The 13,114-nt window shown below is 26.2% G+C and overlaps 2 protein-coding genes across 12 annotated transcripts in view; both read left to right on the plus strand.

Annotated features, from left to right (window-relative positions):
- Nucleotides 1–4,392, plus strand: part of LOC126908328 (jouberin-like) — a 71,005-nt gene extending 66,613 nt beyond the window's left edge. For 8 of the 11 annotated variants that reach the window (XM_050690269.1, XM_050690270.1, XM_050690273.1 and 5 more), the window contains 2 exons: nt 1,890–2,149; nt 4,149–4,392. In XM_050690269.1, coding sequence (XP_050546226.1) covers nt 1,890–2,149; nt 4,149–4,359 — 471 coding nt within the window. In that variant the 3' untranslated portion in view covers nt 4,360–4,392. The remainder of the gene's footprint in view (nt 1–1,889; nt 2,150–4,148) is intronic. The other 3 variants (XM_050690279.1, XM_050690278.1, XM_050690272.1) reach the window with 3 other exon arrangements.
- A 1,468-nt stretch (nt 4,393–5,860) lies between these two features.
- LOC126908332 (serine protease Hayan-like) overlaps nt 5,861–13,114 on the plus strand; it is a 23,974-nt gene continuing 16,720 nt past the window's right edge. Inside the window, exon 1 of the mRNA XM_050690298.1 lies at nt 5,861–6,065. Coding sequence (XP_050546255.1) covers nt 5,984–6,065 — 82 coding nt within the window. The 5' untranslated portion in view covers nt 5,861–5,983. The remainder of the gene's footprint in view (nt 6,066–13,114) is intronic.

Here is a 13,114-nt window from a genome sequence, read left to right on the forward strand (position 1 = left end):
GTCTGACACTTTTATATATATCTTAAATTAAAGTTAATGTAATATGCTTTATTATGAAAAAAAAAAATTTCGGACTTTATCTTATCTTCATGGTGAAAATGGCTACCGAATGCTATTTTTGTGTGAAAATTTTCGATTTTGTATTTTCCATTTTTAACTTTATTATGCTATAACTTTTTGAAAAATGTATGAATCATTACAATTTTTTTATGAGAAGTAGTATTTATATAGATCTTTCATTCGACATACTGTTTTTTTAAATCGGACCATTTCCCTAAATACAGGGGGGATTCAAAACATAAAAATGCATATAGAAAGTAGAACTTTTTCAACGTAACTTTTGAAAGTGTTCCGGAAGGTCTGACACTTTTATATATATCTTAAATTAAAGCTAATGTAATATACTTTATAATGGTAAAAAAAAATTTCGGACTTTATTTTATCTTCATGGTGAAAACAGACATTAAACTTAATAAAAAAAAATACGATTTTTGTAAAAAAATTCTTTTTTATATTTTTAACTTTATAATGCTATAACTTCTCGAAAGATGTATGGATCAATATAATTTTTTTTTTATATATGCATGATGATATCATTATACTTGATCCATCTATACCACGTCACCACTGTGCCGCGACCCCCCTGTGCTGGGTTTTTTTAAAACGTGTTTTGTACTACATTTATTCTATAAAATTTTTTATAAAATGAAAATTGTAACGACTATATGTCAAAACAATGGATTTTACGAATTTACACAAAACTGTAAGCTCAAATCGGCACGTGTTAAAATTGTTCAAATGGGCTGAAACTTTACATAATCTATATTAAGATATTTCTAATAAATTTTGACCGGCGCTCATAAGAATTACAAAAAAAAAAAAAATCATCATGTATGAATAAGTGGCACCCTAATATGTATATTATAGTAAATTAAAATATAGTTTCTGATATATTAAAGGATATTTAAAATTAAGTTTGTTACATATAGTTGAACGCTATGCTTACCATTATACCTCGGTTCCCTTTTCACCAAAAATATTGACAAGGAACGTATTAAGTTATAAGTTTAATTATGACATAGTATCATGTTTCCTTTAGCCGCACATCACGTTATCAATCTATATGAAAGTATATGGGAATCTGAATTAATTTCACGATGACTTAGTGTTAAGGTTTGTCTCTGTGATGCCTTAGGTTGTGAGTTCTAATTCTGTAGTGTGCCTTATTTTTCCAAGCAGTCGTGTTAGTTTAACTTTTAACTTTACTTACATTTTTTTTACTTGTAATGTATATGATAACTTAGGTGGGTCTCATCATCATCATTGAGTTATTTTAATTTAATAATTAACTTTTTTTTTTTAATTAGTTCAGTTAGTGTTCTATAATTTTGGTTGATAGATAATTAAAATAAAATATATTATTTCCAATAAATTTAAAACAATGAAAAGAAATACGAATATAATTGTTGGACTATTAGACATAACTATGTTTATGTCTAGAACAGTAATTATAGAATTATTTGATATTTAAGTGTACTTTAGTAATATAATAAAATGTTAAAGAGCAGATTTTCTTGTAGTTGTTGCGGCAGATATTTTTAATTTATACTTTCTTATAAAAAAAAATACCTTTTAACAAAGTCAGTAAAAATGTCTACCACCTAACTTACTTCAAGTTTAACCTAATTTTAAACTCAAGTAAAAATGTATTATTATTTATTACAGTAACCAGTTCATTAATTTTACTATTAAAATAGTCACATATAACTTATAACTTATCTTGATTTGTTTAAAACTTTACAATTTAGAACAAATGACTAATTTGATTAGTCTCTTAAAATTGAGACCTACGTTTTTTAAGCTATAAATTGAATAGTAAATTATTGCAGGGTGGTGTAAATAACAAGGTCCAAACTGGATGCGCTTTAAGTCCTTGTGGGAATTTAGTTTTTGGTTGTGGTGAAGATGGTCCTGTTAACGTTTGGGAAGCATACACGGGTAAGCAGTTGGCATTTTACTCAAACCGAAGTTCCTTAACAACTATTGCTCTTAGCGGCGCTGTTGATTATCACCCGCATGATAATATTCTTGCCTTTGGCTTGTATACACCAGCAAGGAATTCGCCAATTTATATAGCTCAATATAAAAAGTAAGTAAAGATAACCAAGTAAATATTGCTATAGTAAAATAGGAAAGAACGGGGCTATATGTTACATGAGTTAGTTGTCACAATGTTAATTATTCCGGAACTAGATTTCGTCGATAATTAAAAATGATATCGTATGCTACAGAACAGTTATCATTTTAATCTTGGTGCACAGCTGATTGAAGTCGTAAATTATGTTCTAAGTTCAAAAAAAAATTTTCTTTGGTTAGTAAATTTTTTCGTAAACTATATTCCTTATTTATTATTGTTTTGTTATTTTAATCAAAACTCCCATTAAATAATACTTTAATTTAATTTTTTATATTTTGTTTTTGGTTTGACACTTTGATGATAGACTATATAAAGACTTTTATGTCAAATAGTGTAATGGGACTTGTTTTCACATACTATGTGGAACTGTTTGTCACATGTGAAAACCGGCTATTTTACAATGTTTATAAAGGAAATAATAATTTTTATAATATTTCTTATCTAAATAGTTCAAATTTAAAAAAGAAGAAACACTGTCAAATGTAATTTTAAGGGCTGTAATAAATGTCACCATAAACAAAATATCTGATAGAAAAGATGCCGAAGGGTTTAAATTAAATTATCACATATTAGATAGATATTGCAGAAAAATACTGAATAACTCAATTATTACTCTTACAGTTAAGGTTGATAGTAGAACGAATAGATTGATTAAAAAAAAATAGAAGGTTAACTAGAGTCTTATATTTTAAGAATTTCTGGTATTTATTTTTATTTATTCTCTAAGGAAATTTGTATAATTAGTATATCAAATATCTATTGAAAGTTGTAATGATATTTCTAAATCATGATATAAAAATAAAATGGTAGGTCCAGATTAACTTATTACGTATTTAGAACGTTATTCAAAGTTATCTATAAGAACATCAGAACCAACTAGTTTAGCTCAAGTTTCTAGTTTTAATCATACAAACTTAAATTCATTCTTGATCACTTACTTACATGGTCATGTTGAAAACAGTGTTCAAGTTCATAAAGTATAGAGCATGGATGGAACTTGACACGGTATCAAACTGATGGAACGACTGTACAATAACTTAATAGGGTAGCGACGATATGTGAATTTAAACAAGTTAAAATAGTTTCAGGAAAGTGAGGTTGGGTTTCTTAGTGACTGCTGCTTGTACATTTCATTTACAGGTAACAATACACCACCATTTTTTGTCTTCCCTCGTGTTCATTATAAAAGTCATTTTGTAGCAAATGTCCGTTAGGTTTCGATGGTTCAGCTAATCTTACTGGTTGGTTGCAGAATATGATTTTGTTTTATTCTTAAAACATTTTTACAATCATAAATTTAATGAAAAATGTGAATCTAAAAGTGATAAAATGATTTAAATTTTATCAAAAGAAACAAATGTTTGACCAAGTATTACAAAAATATCATTTAAAATTTACGAGTGTGAAGAGATAAATAATAGTACTCAAAATTATTCTGAAATGCAAAGAATGATTTGATTTCATAAGAAGTATACAGATAATGATAAATGGTATATATGTCAGAACTATGATTCAAATGATCTAAGTTCTTATTTAAAGTAAGAATTTAAGTTTTTTTTTTCTAAATATTTTTTATTGCAAGTGTTAAAGTAAAAACTTTAATATGTAATTTATCCAAGACTGATTTTATTTATTTCCTTAAAATTGTTTTTATAAGTACAAATTTGTTATGAAAAATTGAATTTGAATTTTTATATTATTTGTCATTTTAATAACCCGGGACAACCAGTCCCAATACTTGTGATAACCAACCTTTAAGTGCGGTCACAATTTTATTTTTATTTTGTACTTTCTCTGTAGTAGAGCATTTGATATTTTATAGTATACTTGTAACAGTTAATAAAAATTGTAGTATTTTCATAAAAAATAAAATAGAAAAATTGTAACAACTAGCCCCGATCTCCTCTAATTTATTTTTAAAATACGTTGTGAAGGAAAGCATTGATTACAGAAATTCCAATTCAGATATAGGGCTAAGATTATTATGTCCTATACAAACAAGCAAGTTTCATCAGAGTAAATTTACTATTCAAGGTCACGACTGTAATTATAAAAAAACAGAGGCAACTATTTGGTCGCAACAAAATGATGAACAAAAAATAAAACTTTTGAAAAATGTTATTCAAAGGATGGATAGCGTCATAAAAACTTACAATTCATAAATATTTTAAAGCCAATTTTTTATACGATATAATTAAAAAAATATATATATATATAATATTAATTTAATGAATGTAATATGTTTATTTGTATTACTATATATTTATAAGATAAAAATAACAATGCAAAATAATATCTATTATAAAATTTATCAATATCTACACGAAAAGTAGTTAATACTGATAATATTGATAAAACATTCAGCAATATATTCTATGTAATTTTAAATTCATAAAAATATTTCTTAAGTTTTTATGAACAATAACAACATCATATGAATAAAAGAATTATAACCTTCAAGCGACTTACAGCGCAACAATTATAGTCATTATTACTTTTTTTTAATAAAGCTGTAAATTAATTTCTGGACTAAGAATTTAATGAAAATTAAAAAGTATTTCAATACTATTTTATATAAGTATTTTTTAGTTGAATGATCTTGATTTTCAGTTATTAATTACTTTTTCAATTTATCCCTTATACTATATTAAAAAATGACTGGTTGATATCAACTTGTGGACCAGTACTTCAAAAGTTGTTAACATTTTTATACCTAAGGGAAGGAGAGTTACAACTGAGAATTTTCTAATGATAAATTCTGTAACACTCATTCCAGTCGGTAAGTATTTCACACGTAAACAAACAGAAAATTAAATGTTTGACAAGTACTACATTAATTTCCTAGAACTTATCTAAACATTTTCATTGAGAGGAGAAAAAGATCATAAATGTTTTAAAGTCATTTGGAAGATTTTAAATAAAGACGCTTGGTAAAATTTTGGTTGATGTAAAAGTTCTTAAAAAGAAATAGTTACTATTGATAATAATAATAACAGTTATATTAGAAAATAAAAATGATACATTTGGGTGGTTTTGGAAACTCTTTTCTTTAAAGCGACGTATTTAGTGTAATCAGTATGCGCTCACAGCATCCAAATTTAACTATTATAAGTAATAAATGATTGTGTACTAAAATCTTCATAAATTTAAAGACGTATTAATTTATTAATGTTTAAAAAATATAGTTGCTATAAATGTTATATCCTAAATAATAATTTATATACAAAAGAATTTGTCAAAATAGATACAATAATTTGACTAGGGATAATATACAAATCTTACTGATTGCAATGTTTTACAAGTTAATTATGAGTTGTTATTTGTTTTAAAAAATGTCGTGAACAAATATGTAAACTATTTTTATGTACTATAAATATAAAGTACAATAATTTTATTTATAATTCTCTAATAATAACTGATTTATTGTAATAAATAAAATTATAATATTGAATTTAATAATTATTCAAGGATTTTCAGGTGCTAAATTTCTCATACTACGCATCGTATTTACATATTAACATATCTAAATTCTCATTAATGTCAAGTAGGCATTTAACATAAGAAACTCTTCAAATAAAGTATACTGATATCTTATATACAATAAGCGTAGAGGGGAAACCAGAATAGAAATTATTTCAATACTCATTACACTATCAATGGTCATTTATTAATATGTTCCCCGTTCAGTCTCGTCTTGTCTGACGAGTCCAGTGTAGTGTATCGACCAGTGCTGCGTTGTTTTTTTATGAATGTTTACATTGGCCTTGTGTGTTTTGTGATAATAACATGTGCAATATACTGCAGAAATGGCCACGAGGAGTAATCGTTGTTTTTACAATTGTATCTTGTGGATTAACATTAAAACAAGGTATGTAAAGAATCTAATATTTAAAAAAAATTACCAACATAATTTAAATTAAAGAAAAATGAATATTAATTACGAAATATTTCTGAAACAATTACCTGTATAACTTATGTTATTAGTGACAACAAAGAGTTATTCTTTGTCGTCTCTTCAAATTAGTGTTACTGCTATAGAAGCAATTATTTTAAGATTGATATTTATTAGTAGGCTACCAACTATAATGAATAATAATAGTGACTACTTCTTTAATTTATTGATAGAATTAATAGTAATTTATATTTATTATTAAACTTGCTAAATTGCTATAAAAGACTGTAACGTAATTTTTTATTTTTACACAATGAGTTTTTAAATTATTAACATTCTCCGTTATAAATGTCAAATATTACATAATGTTATATTATTTATAAATAAAATCGCTACTAAAAATCGTGTAAAAAATTTTTGAAAAAAATTATTTTTAAGCTGCTGTTTAGTGATAAATTATTAATAAATTTCAAATCTATAGTTAATTTGAGTTTATGTTAATATCAGAAATATCAATAAATTAATATTGTTCATTAATACATAAATAATAAGCTATGTGCGTTTCTTAGATTATTTTAGAATAAATAGCAAATTAAAATGTTTTATTGAAAATTAAATTTTTTTAGTTGAGTAGTGTATTTTCTATTTTCCATAACTCAATTCACCAAATACAATCTTTTTAGTCAACAGTATATACTGATTCTATGAACTCATAAATTCTATTTTAATGGGCTATGTTTGAAGTATGTTTTTATATGAAAATGTCATTTATTTCCGGAGTTACGTACATAACTCTCTCTAACTACTATCTCAACAGGATGTGGATAAAATATTAACATCTGTTATATTGTATATTAAATTATATTTTAAAAATTGGAATATAAATTGAAAAAATTTTACTATTATTTGTTATAGTAATAAAAATATAGAACAGTTATAATATTAACTTTTTTCAGTGATTTAAATGCTTATTGTTTTTAAGAAATATATTTATCACAAAATATATATAATATATATTATATTATATATATAATAAACATTTTTTTTCTTCGAATCATATGATATATAGTAAAACTTTATAGGAACATTCTACAAATACCTAGCGCCTATGTTACATCTTATATCGTATTACAACTAAACCCGATCTTCCCTACTCTATACCAGTTACGGTTCAGAAATTCAAATATGGCAAAATTAGTGTATCAAAACATTTTTTACGAAGTTTTGACCTTGTACCAGAAATTCAGTACCATTTAATACTATATTAAATGATAAGTTATGGAATGTGTTTTAGTTAAAAAATAATTGTACTCGGAACTTCTTTTTAAACAAAAATGTCGCAAAATATTCATCATCATTTCCTTAGCTACTATTCCAGCTATTTTGTAAGACAAAAATATTTATTACATCAAAATTTTTAAATGATCAACAAAATATTTCAGTTGTCAAACAAGTAAAATTAATTTATTAATTTTTATACGTTTTTCAAAATATAACCTACTTCTTAATGATTTTATAAAAAATTATAGACATTTAAAACATAAGGTACAATAAAATGGATTATTATGTAGGGCATTATTAAATTCACTATAATTCCGTATGTACCATCAAACATAACTGTTTCTAATAAAATCTGATTGGTTAAGAAAAATCAATTATAATTTGAAATTTTTAATTATTGTACTATTAAAATATATTAATTAAAAACTATGATAGTTAAATAAATTGGAAAATTTAAGTTATTTTGTAATTAACTGTGCATCTCACTTAATTAAATAGGTACATAATTTTATAAAACACGTCATTTTTGAAAATATTTACAAAGAATGATTAATATATTATTTGTTACTATATGTAGTTGTTTACATTAAATTAGTATGGAACCGGTTGGAAAAATTATGTCATCATTATTGTGATACTATAGAGGATTATGATTAGATTAAATATAATTGTTATATCAAACGATGTTTTTGTAAAATAATTAAAGAATTATTTTTTAAGTTATACGTTAATTCATTTAATGATAAAAAAACGGTAGCACAGTGGGGTCGATCACAGTGTGGGGCTGGCATAAATGAGACAAGTATAGATGATATCTGACAGTGATTAAAATCACTATCATAAGAAACATTTCGATACAAATCTGTAGATAGTGTTTAATTTTAAGAAATTGGTGAATTACAAAAGCAACATCAACTCCTATTTCCTTAATTATATCCTGATTAGTGGTCGATTTAAAAATATAATACATGAATAAATACTAATTATAGTAATTACATTTAGTATGAAATTTATATTAAATCATTTAATATTGTAATTTATACGGAGAAATTATTAAAATAGTAAAGTAGTTGTATATTTCTTTACTTTTATCGCATATAAAAATTTAAAGGGCTTGATGCAATACTTTTCAATAAAAACTGTTTGTTACTTATGAATAAATATACTGGACTTCAAGAAACATTTATCAGAATCAAAAATGTACTCTTATAAGAAACTTCTAAGAAATATGGATATAATGACTTTTTTTGATCATCACTTGGATTTTTAGCAAAAAAATTTCTAGGCAAAGCCTAATCCAAAATAAATAAATATAATTATTGCACATCATTAACGTATCATTGTTCAACTAAATGTTTCATACAAAAATTATTTATATGTACATTTACAATAACTTACATTAAAGTAATAAATGTTATACCTCCAAAATTTATTTTTATATAACGAACTTTGTAAATAATTCTTAGGATTTTACTAGTTGTAATAAAATAAATAATAATAATCTCATTATTTGCTAAGGCATACACGATAGTATTATACATACATTTTTATAATTAGATGTCAGCTGTTTTGTATTATTAATTTAGTGACAATAAAGATATCATTGAAGTAGTTATATGTAAATAATGACCCGTAAATTACCAATAATAATTCTTCCATCTTTATATAGTTGTATACGCTTGCAGATCTTTTATTAGTATTTTAACTTATTTTGCTTATAGTATTTTATCAAACTGATTTTTTTTCGTATTTTAAATGAATTTACCTACAAAGTTAATTTATAATAATAAGTATTACGGCTTTTCAATCAAAAAATTTACGGAAGCATCATGAAATTTTTCTAATTTTATATTAACAATCAAATAGTTTGAAGTAAGTTATCATCCAACAGACGGGTACTAAGTGTACTTTTGTATAATTTACGATATGTGCAGTTAAAATTACGCGAGAGTTCTAAATTGGGTATTAAAGAAATATGTTTATTTTGTGCAAAATACTAGAATTTCATGCTGAGATAAACAACATTGTATATTAAAAATCGAAAAATTGTATGATACTTTGAGGCGACTACCAAAATCATCTAAAAGATTAATTGAAATACAACGCAGAAGAACTGTTTGATATATACCACTTTAATTTGTTGGAATTGATTTCTATTGAGAAAAATAAACAATTTTTTGTTATACAAATAGAGAAAGGTAAACAAGGCTGTATTTTGGGCATAGATGGTAAATTGTTTTAAAAAGAAAATATTTTGATAAAAATTTGAAAAAATCGAAGATAGAAAATTTAATTAATTATGTGCAACATATATGAACATATATGTACTACACTTAAACGACGTATTAAGAAACCACGGAAATTAGTATTAAAATTTTCAATTTAAATTATCGCCTTCTTTTGGATACAGGTGCTACATGCTCTGCTATTTCAGAGAACGTTTTTCAACAGTTATGTGAAACTGTTAACAATGTAAAATTGTTACCACAATTATCTGTAACTGGAGTAATCATCTCCATAGCTGTCGATGGTTGTACCAAGAAAATTCACACTCAAGTTTTTTTGTCTTTGTTTATTTCTGATTGCTCCATTGAGTGTATTTTTCTTTTTGTACCGCAGCTATTGGTACCTTTTATTATTGGTGAAGATCTACTTCACAATTATCTTGTGTTGTTAGAGATTATTCTAGCAATTTGATTAAATTTTGCTTATTAGGCATTGAGGTGCCATTTTTTTTCTTATTATTGTGTTGATAATTATTTAAAATTATCTTCAATTAAATTGTATGCTTTTCCAGATTCTGTATATATGTCTGAACCTGACCAGTTAGTATCGGGGACAAAGGGTGTCTGTGGTTTCTCCTTCTACAAAGAATCCATTTGGCATGTATCGAATGACTGACTTAATCAATCCTATAATGGACAATATCCTGCGCCAAATCGAATCTATATAAATTTAAGTGCTGAGCACAAAGCCAAATTATCTTATGTGTTGTTTACTTATCAGGCTGTTTTTAACGACAGACCTGGGTTAAACTTTTTGTATACGTGCCGTTTTGATGTTATAAAAGATGAGCCTTTTAAGGTGAAATCTTATCCAATTCCGTTCTCACACGTCCAGCGGTCGAGAAAGAATTAAATCGTATGTTTGAATAGGGGATGATTAAACGTAATTCATCACCTTATATCAGATCGATCATCTGTGTCAAAAAACAAGATGAATCGGTTCGACTTTATTTAGATACTCTCCATATAAATGCTATTATAATTCCAATGAAGGATTCTTCTCCACCTTTGGACGAGATATTGCAAGATTTTTTGGGGAAAAGTTTTTTTCATCTATTGATTTTTCATCTGGCTATTGTCAAGTTGAACTTCATTCAATGGTACGAAAATATGTTTCCTTTGTTTATAATGATCACACATATTCATTTACGCGTGTACCATTTGGTCTGGTTAAACTGTATCCATTAAAAAAAGCTACCGGAGTTGCAACAATAAATCGAATAATAAACAATTATATACCGTAATGAGGTAAACCGAAATTTATAGCTTCTTATCATGGCATACAATTTATTAGTAAAGTTTGGCAATCTAAGTTATCGATGCTTGGAATTCCACCTACATTGACTAGTGTTTATCATCCACAGTCCAATCCGACGGAATGTTTGATGCGAGTACTAGGACGCTTGTTCGTACTAATTATTTTGGATATTATGCTCAATGGCCTCGCTACGTTTCATATAACGAATGGGTTTTGAACAATACCATTCACGATTCCATCAGTTTTACAACTATTGAATTTTTCTATCCAGAGAAACATCAGTCATTGGTTAAAACTATGATAAATTTTCCACCAAGCATTAATTTTCCATTCAAAACAAAGTTTGAGATAACACGTGAATATCTAAAGACAAAATCATATGCTCGAAAACAACGTTATGACCGCAAAGATCCACACACTACTTTTAATATCGGAGATAAAGTAATCAGTAAATTTTTTGTTATATGATGTTCTATATGTATTGTAGATGTCAAAAATTCATATGTCCTTCAATAATGGGAAAATTAAGGAACCTATAATATAATCTTTTTTCGGAAGTATAGAAATCCAAATCAATAATTCTGCACCGATCTTAAAATTTATTTTGTCTTTTCTTTTGAGTTCCATTTTTGTCAGTTCAATCCCTTGAGAAGTTTTGTCGTTTTACTTCAAATCTTCTCAGGGGAGTTCCTGTAACGTGACAAAATATGAACCTTTACACCTATCATTATTTTTTATGGTATAGATAAATTTTATGTTTTGCTTTGGTAATGGTCGCGCGTACGTCATATCCGGCTATCTAATCAGAAAACTGTACTGCTGCTGTCATGGTGAACGCGATACACACAATATTCTTCATCAATTTATAATCGTTCCCTATATGACACATACACTGGCCACCACTTTCAATACCTATATGATTTTAATATTGTTCCATACTTTTATCTTTTTTATATATTCTATTAATTGTTAAGCCCATACCCTCTCCTAAATCGTGATCGTCGTCGTCGTCGGTGTGTCTCGTCCGAGTGTGTCAAAAAAGAGACGCTCTCTTCTCTATAAAACACCATAGTGTTATTTAGCTGTGTGAATGTAGCCAATTTTCGTGTGTAACAGTTTTTTGTTTATTAAAATGTATTAACTTTTGTGAGGCGTTGGCCATTTCCGGGGCCGAGATCCCCATTTTAGGATGAGTCCCATCCGGAACTGGGTATCGTATTGTTTTAGCTTCGATGCGAAGCTGAGAAGGTATTAATTTTACTATGATGTGTTTTTTTTTTTTTGTGTCTGTATATGCTCAATCTCAGCTCTCACTGAACCGATTTTGATGAAAAATATGTCAAAAGATCACAAATCGTATCTAGTTGAAGACATTACCCTTAAAAATTGAAAAAAAATCTCTCGTTCCCCGTAAATGGGGGAAATCCCCCAAAAAATTACAAATTTAAAAATCGCTAATTTTCGATATTCTTTCATTTTTTTTACTTAAAATTGCCATAACTTTTTTAAAAATGACCGAATCAATATAATTTTTTTTTATAGATTCCTTAGATATTTACCTATCATTTTATATATTTTTTTTATAAAGTTGACCCTTTCCCTGCCCACAGAAGGGGATTCAAAATGACAACTTTTTCACAAAAAATTAATTTTTTCAACATAACTTTTGAAAATGTTCCGGAAATACTGACACTTTTATACAGGGTGATTTTTTTATCATAACCCACTCAATTACTTACAGAATAATAATAATTTAAACATTTTTTTTTTTTATTATCTTTAGTTACACATTATTCTTGAATTTTTAATTATGTAATACTTTTTAAGTTCATCCCTTATGCCTTGGAGGGGGGTAAACTTTGTTTTTTTAAATAGTAACACATATTTTTAATTTAATAAAATGTTTGAGTTTTTAATTTAATAGTAAATGGCATTTGAATTTTTAATATAACTTAATTCGTTTATTAGATATAATCATTTAAAGTTTCAAATTTTTGAATTAATATACAGGTATAATACACAAGGGATTACAAATACAGGTAGCTAATTGGTTTTTTATAACATCGATATTAGCAGGTACACAGCGTTGTTATTATCAATTGTAGTAATACACATTGTTATGAGTATATAAATACACTAACTGACAATACAGAAAATATATCTATTGATAATCATAATTGATAATAAACAATCCGTGACTG

This window comes from Daktulosphaira vitifoliae, unplaced genomic scaffold (assembly GCF_025091365.1).
Source record: "Daktulosphaira vitifoliae isolate Bord-2020 unplaced genomic scaffold, ASM2509136v1 Scaffold_5, whole genome shotgun sequence".
Classification (NCBI taxonomy): Eukaryota; Metazoa; Arthropoda; class Insecta; order Hemiptera; family Phylloxeridae; genus Daktulosphaira; species Daktulosphaira vitifoliae.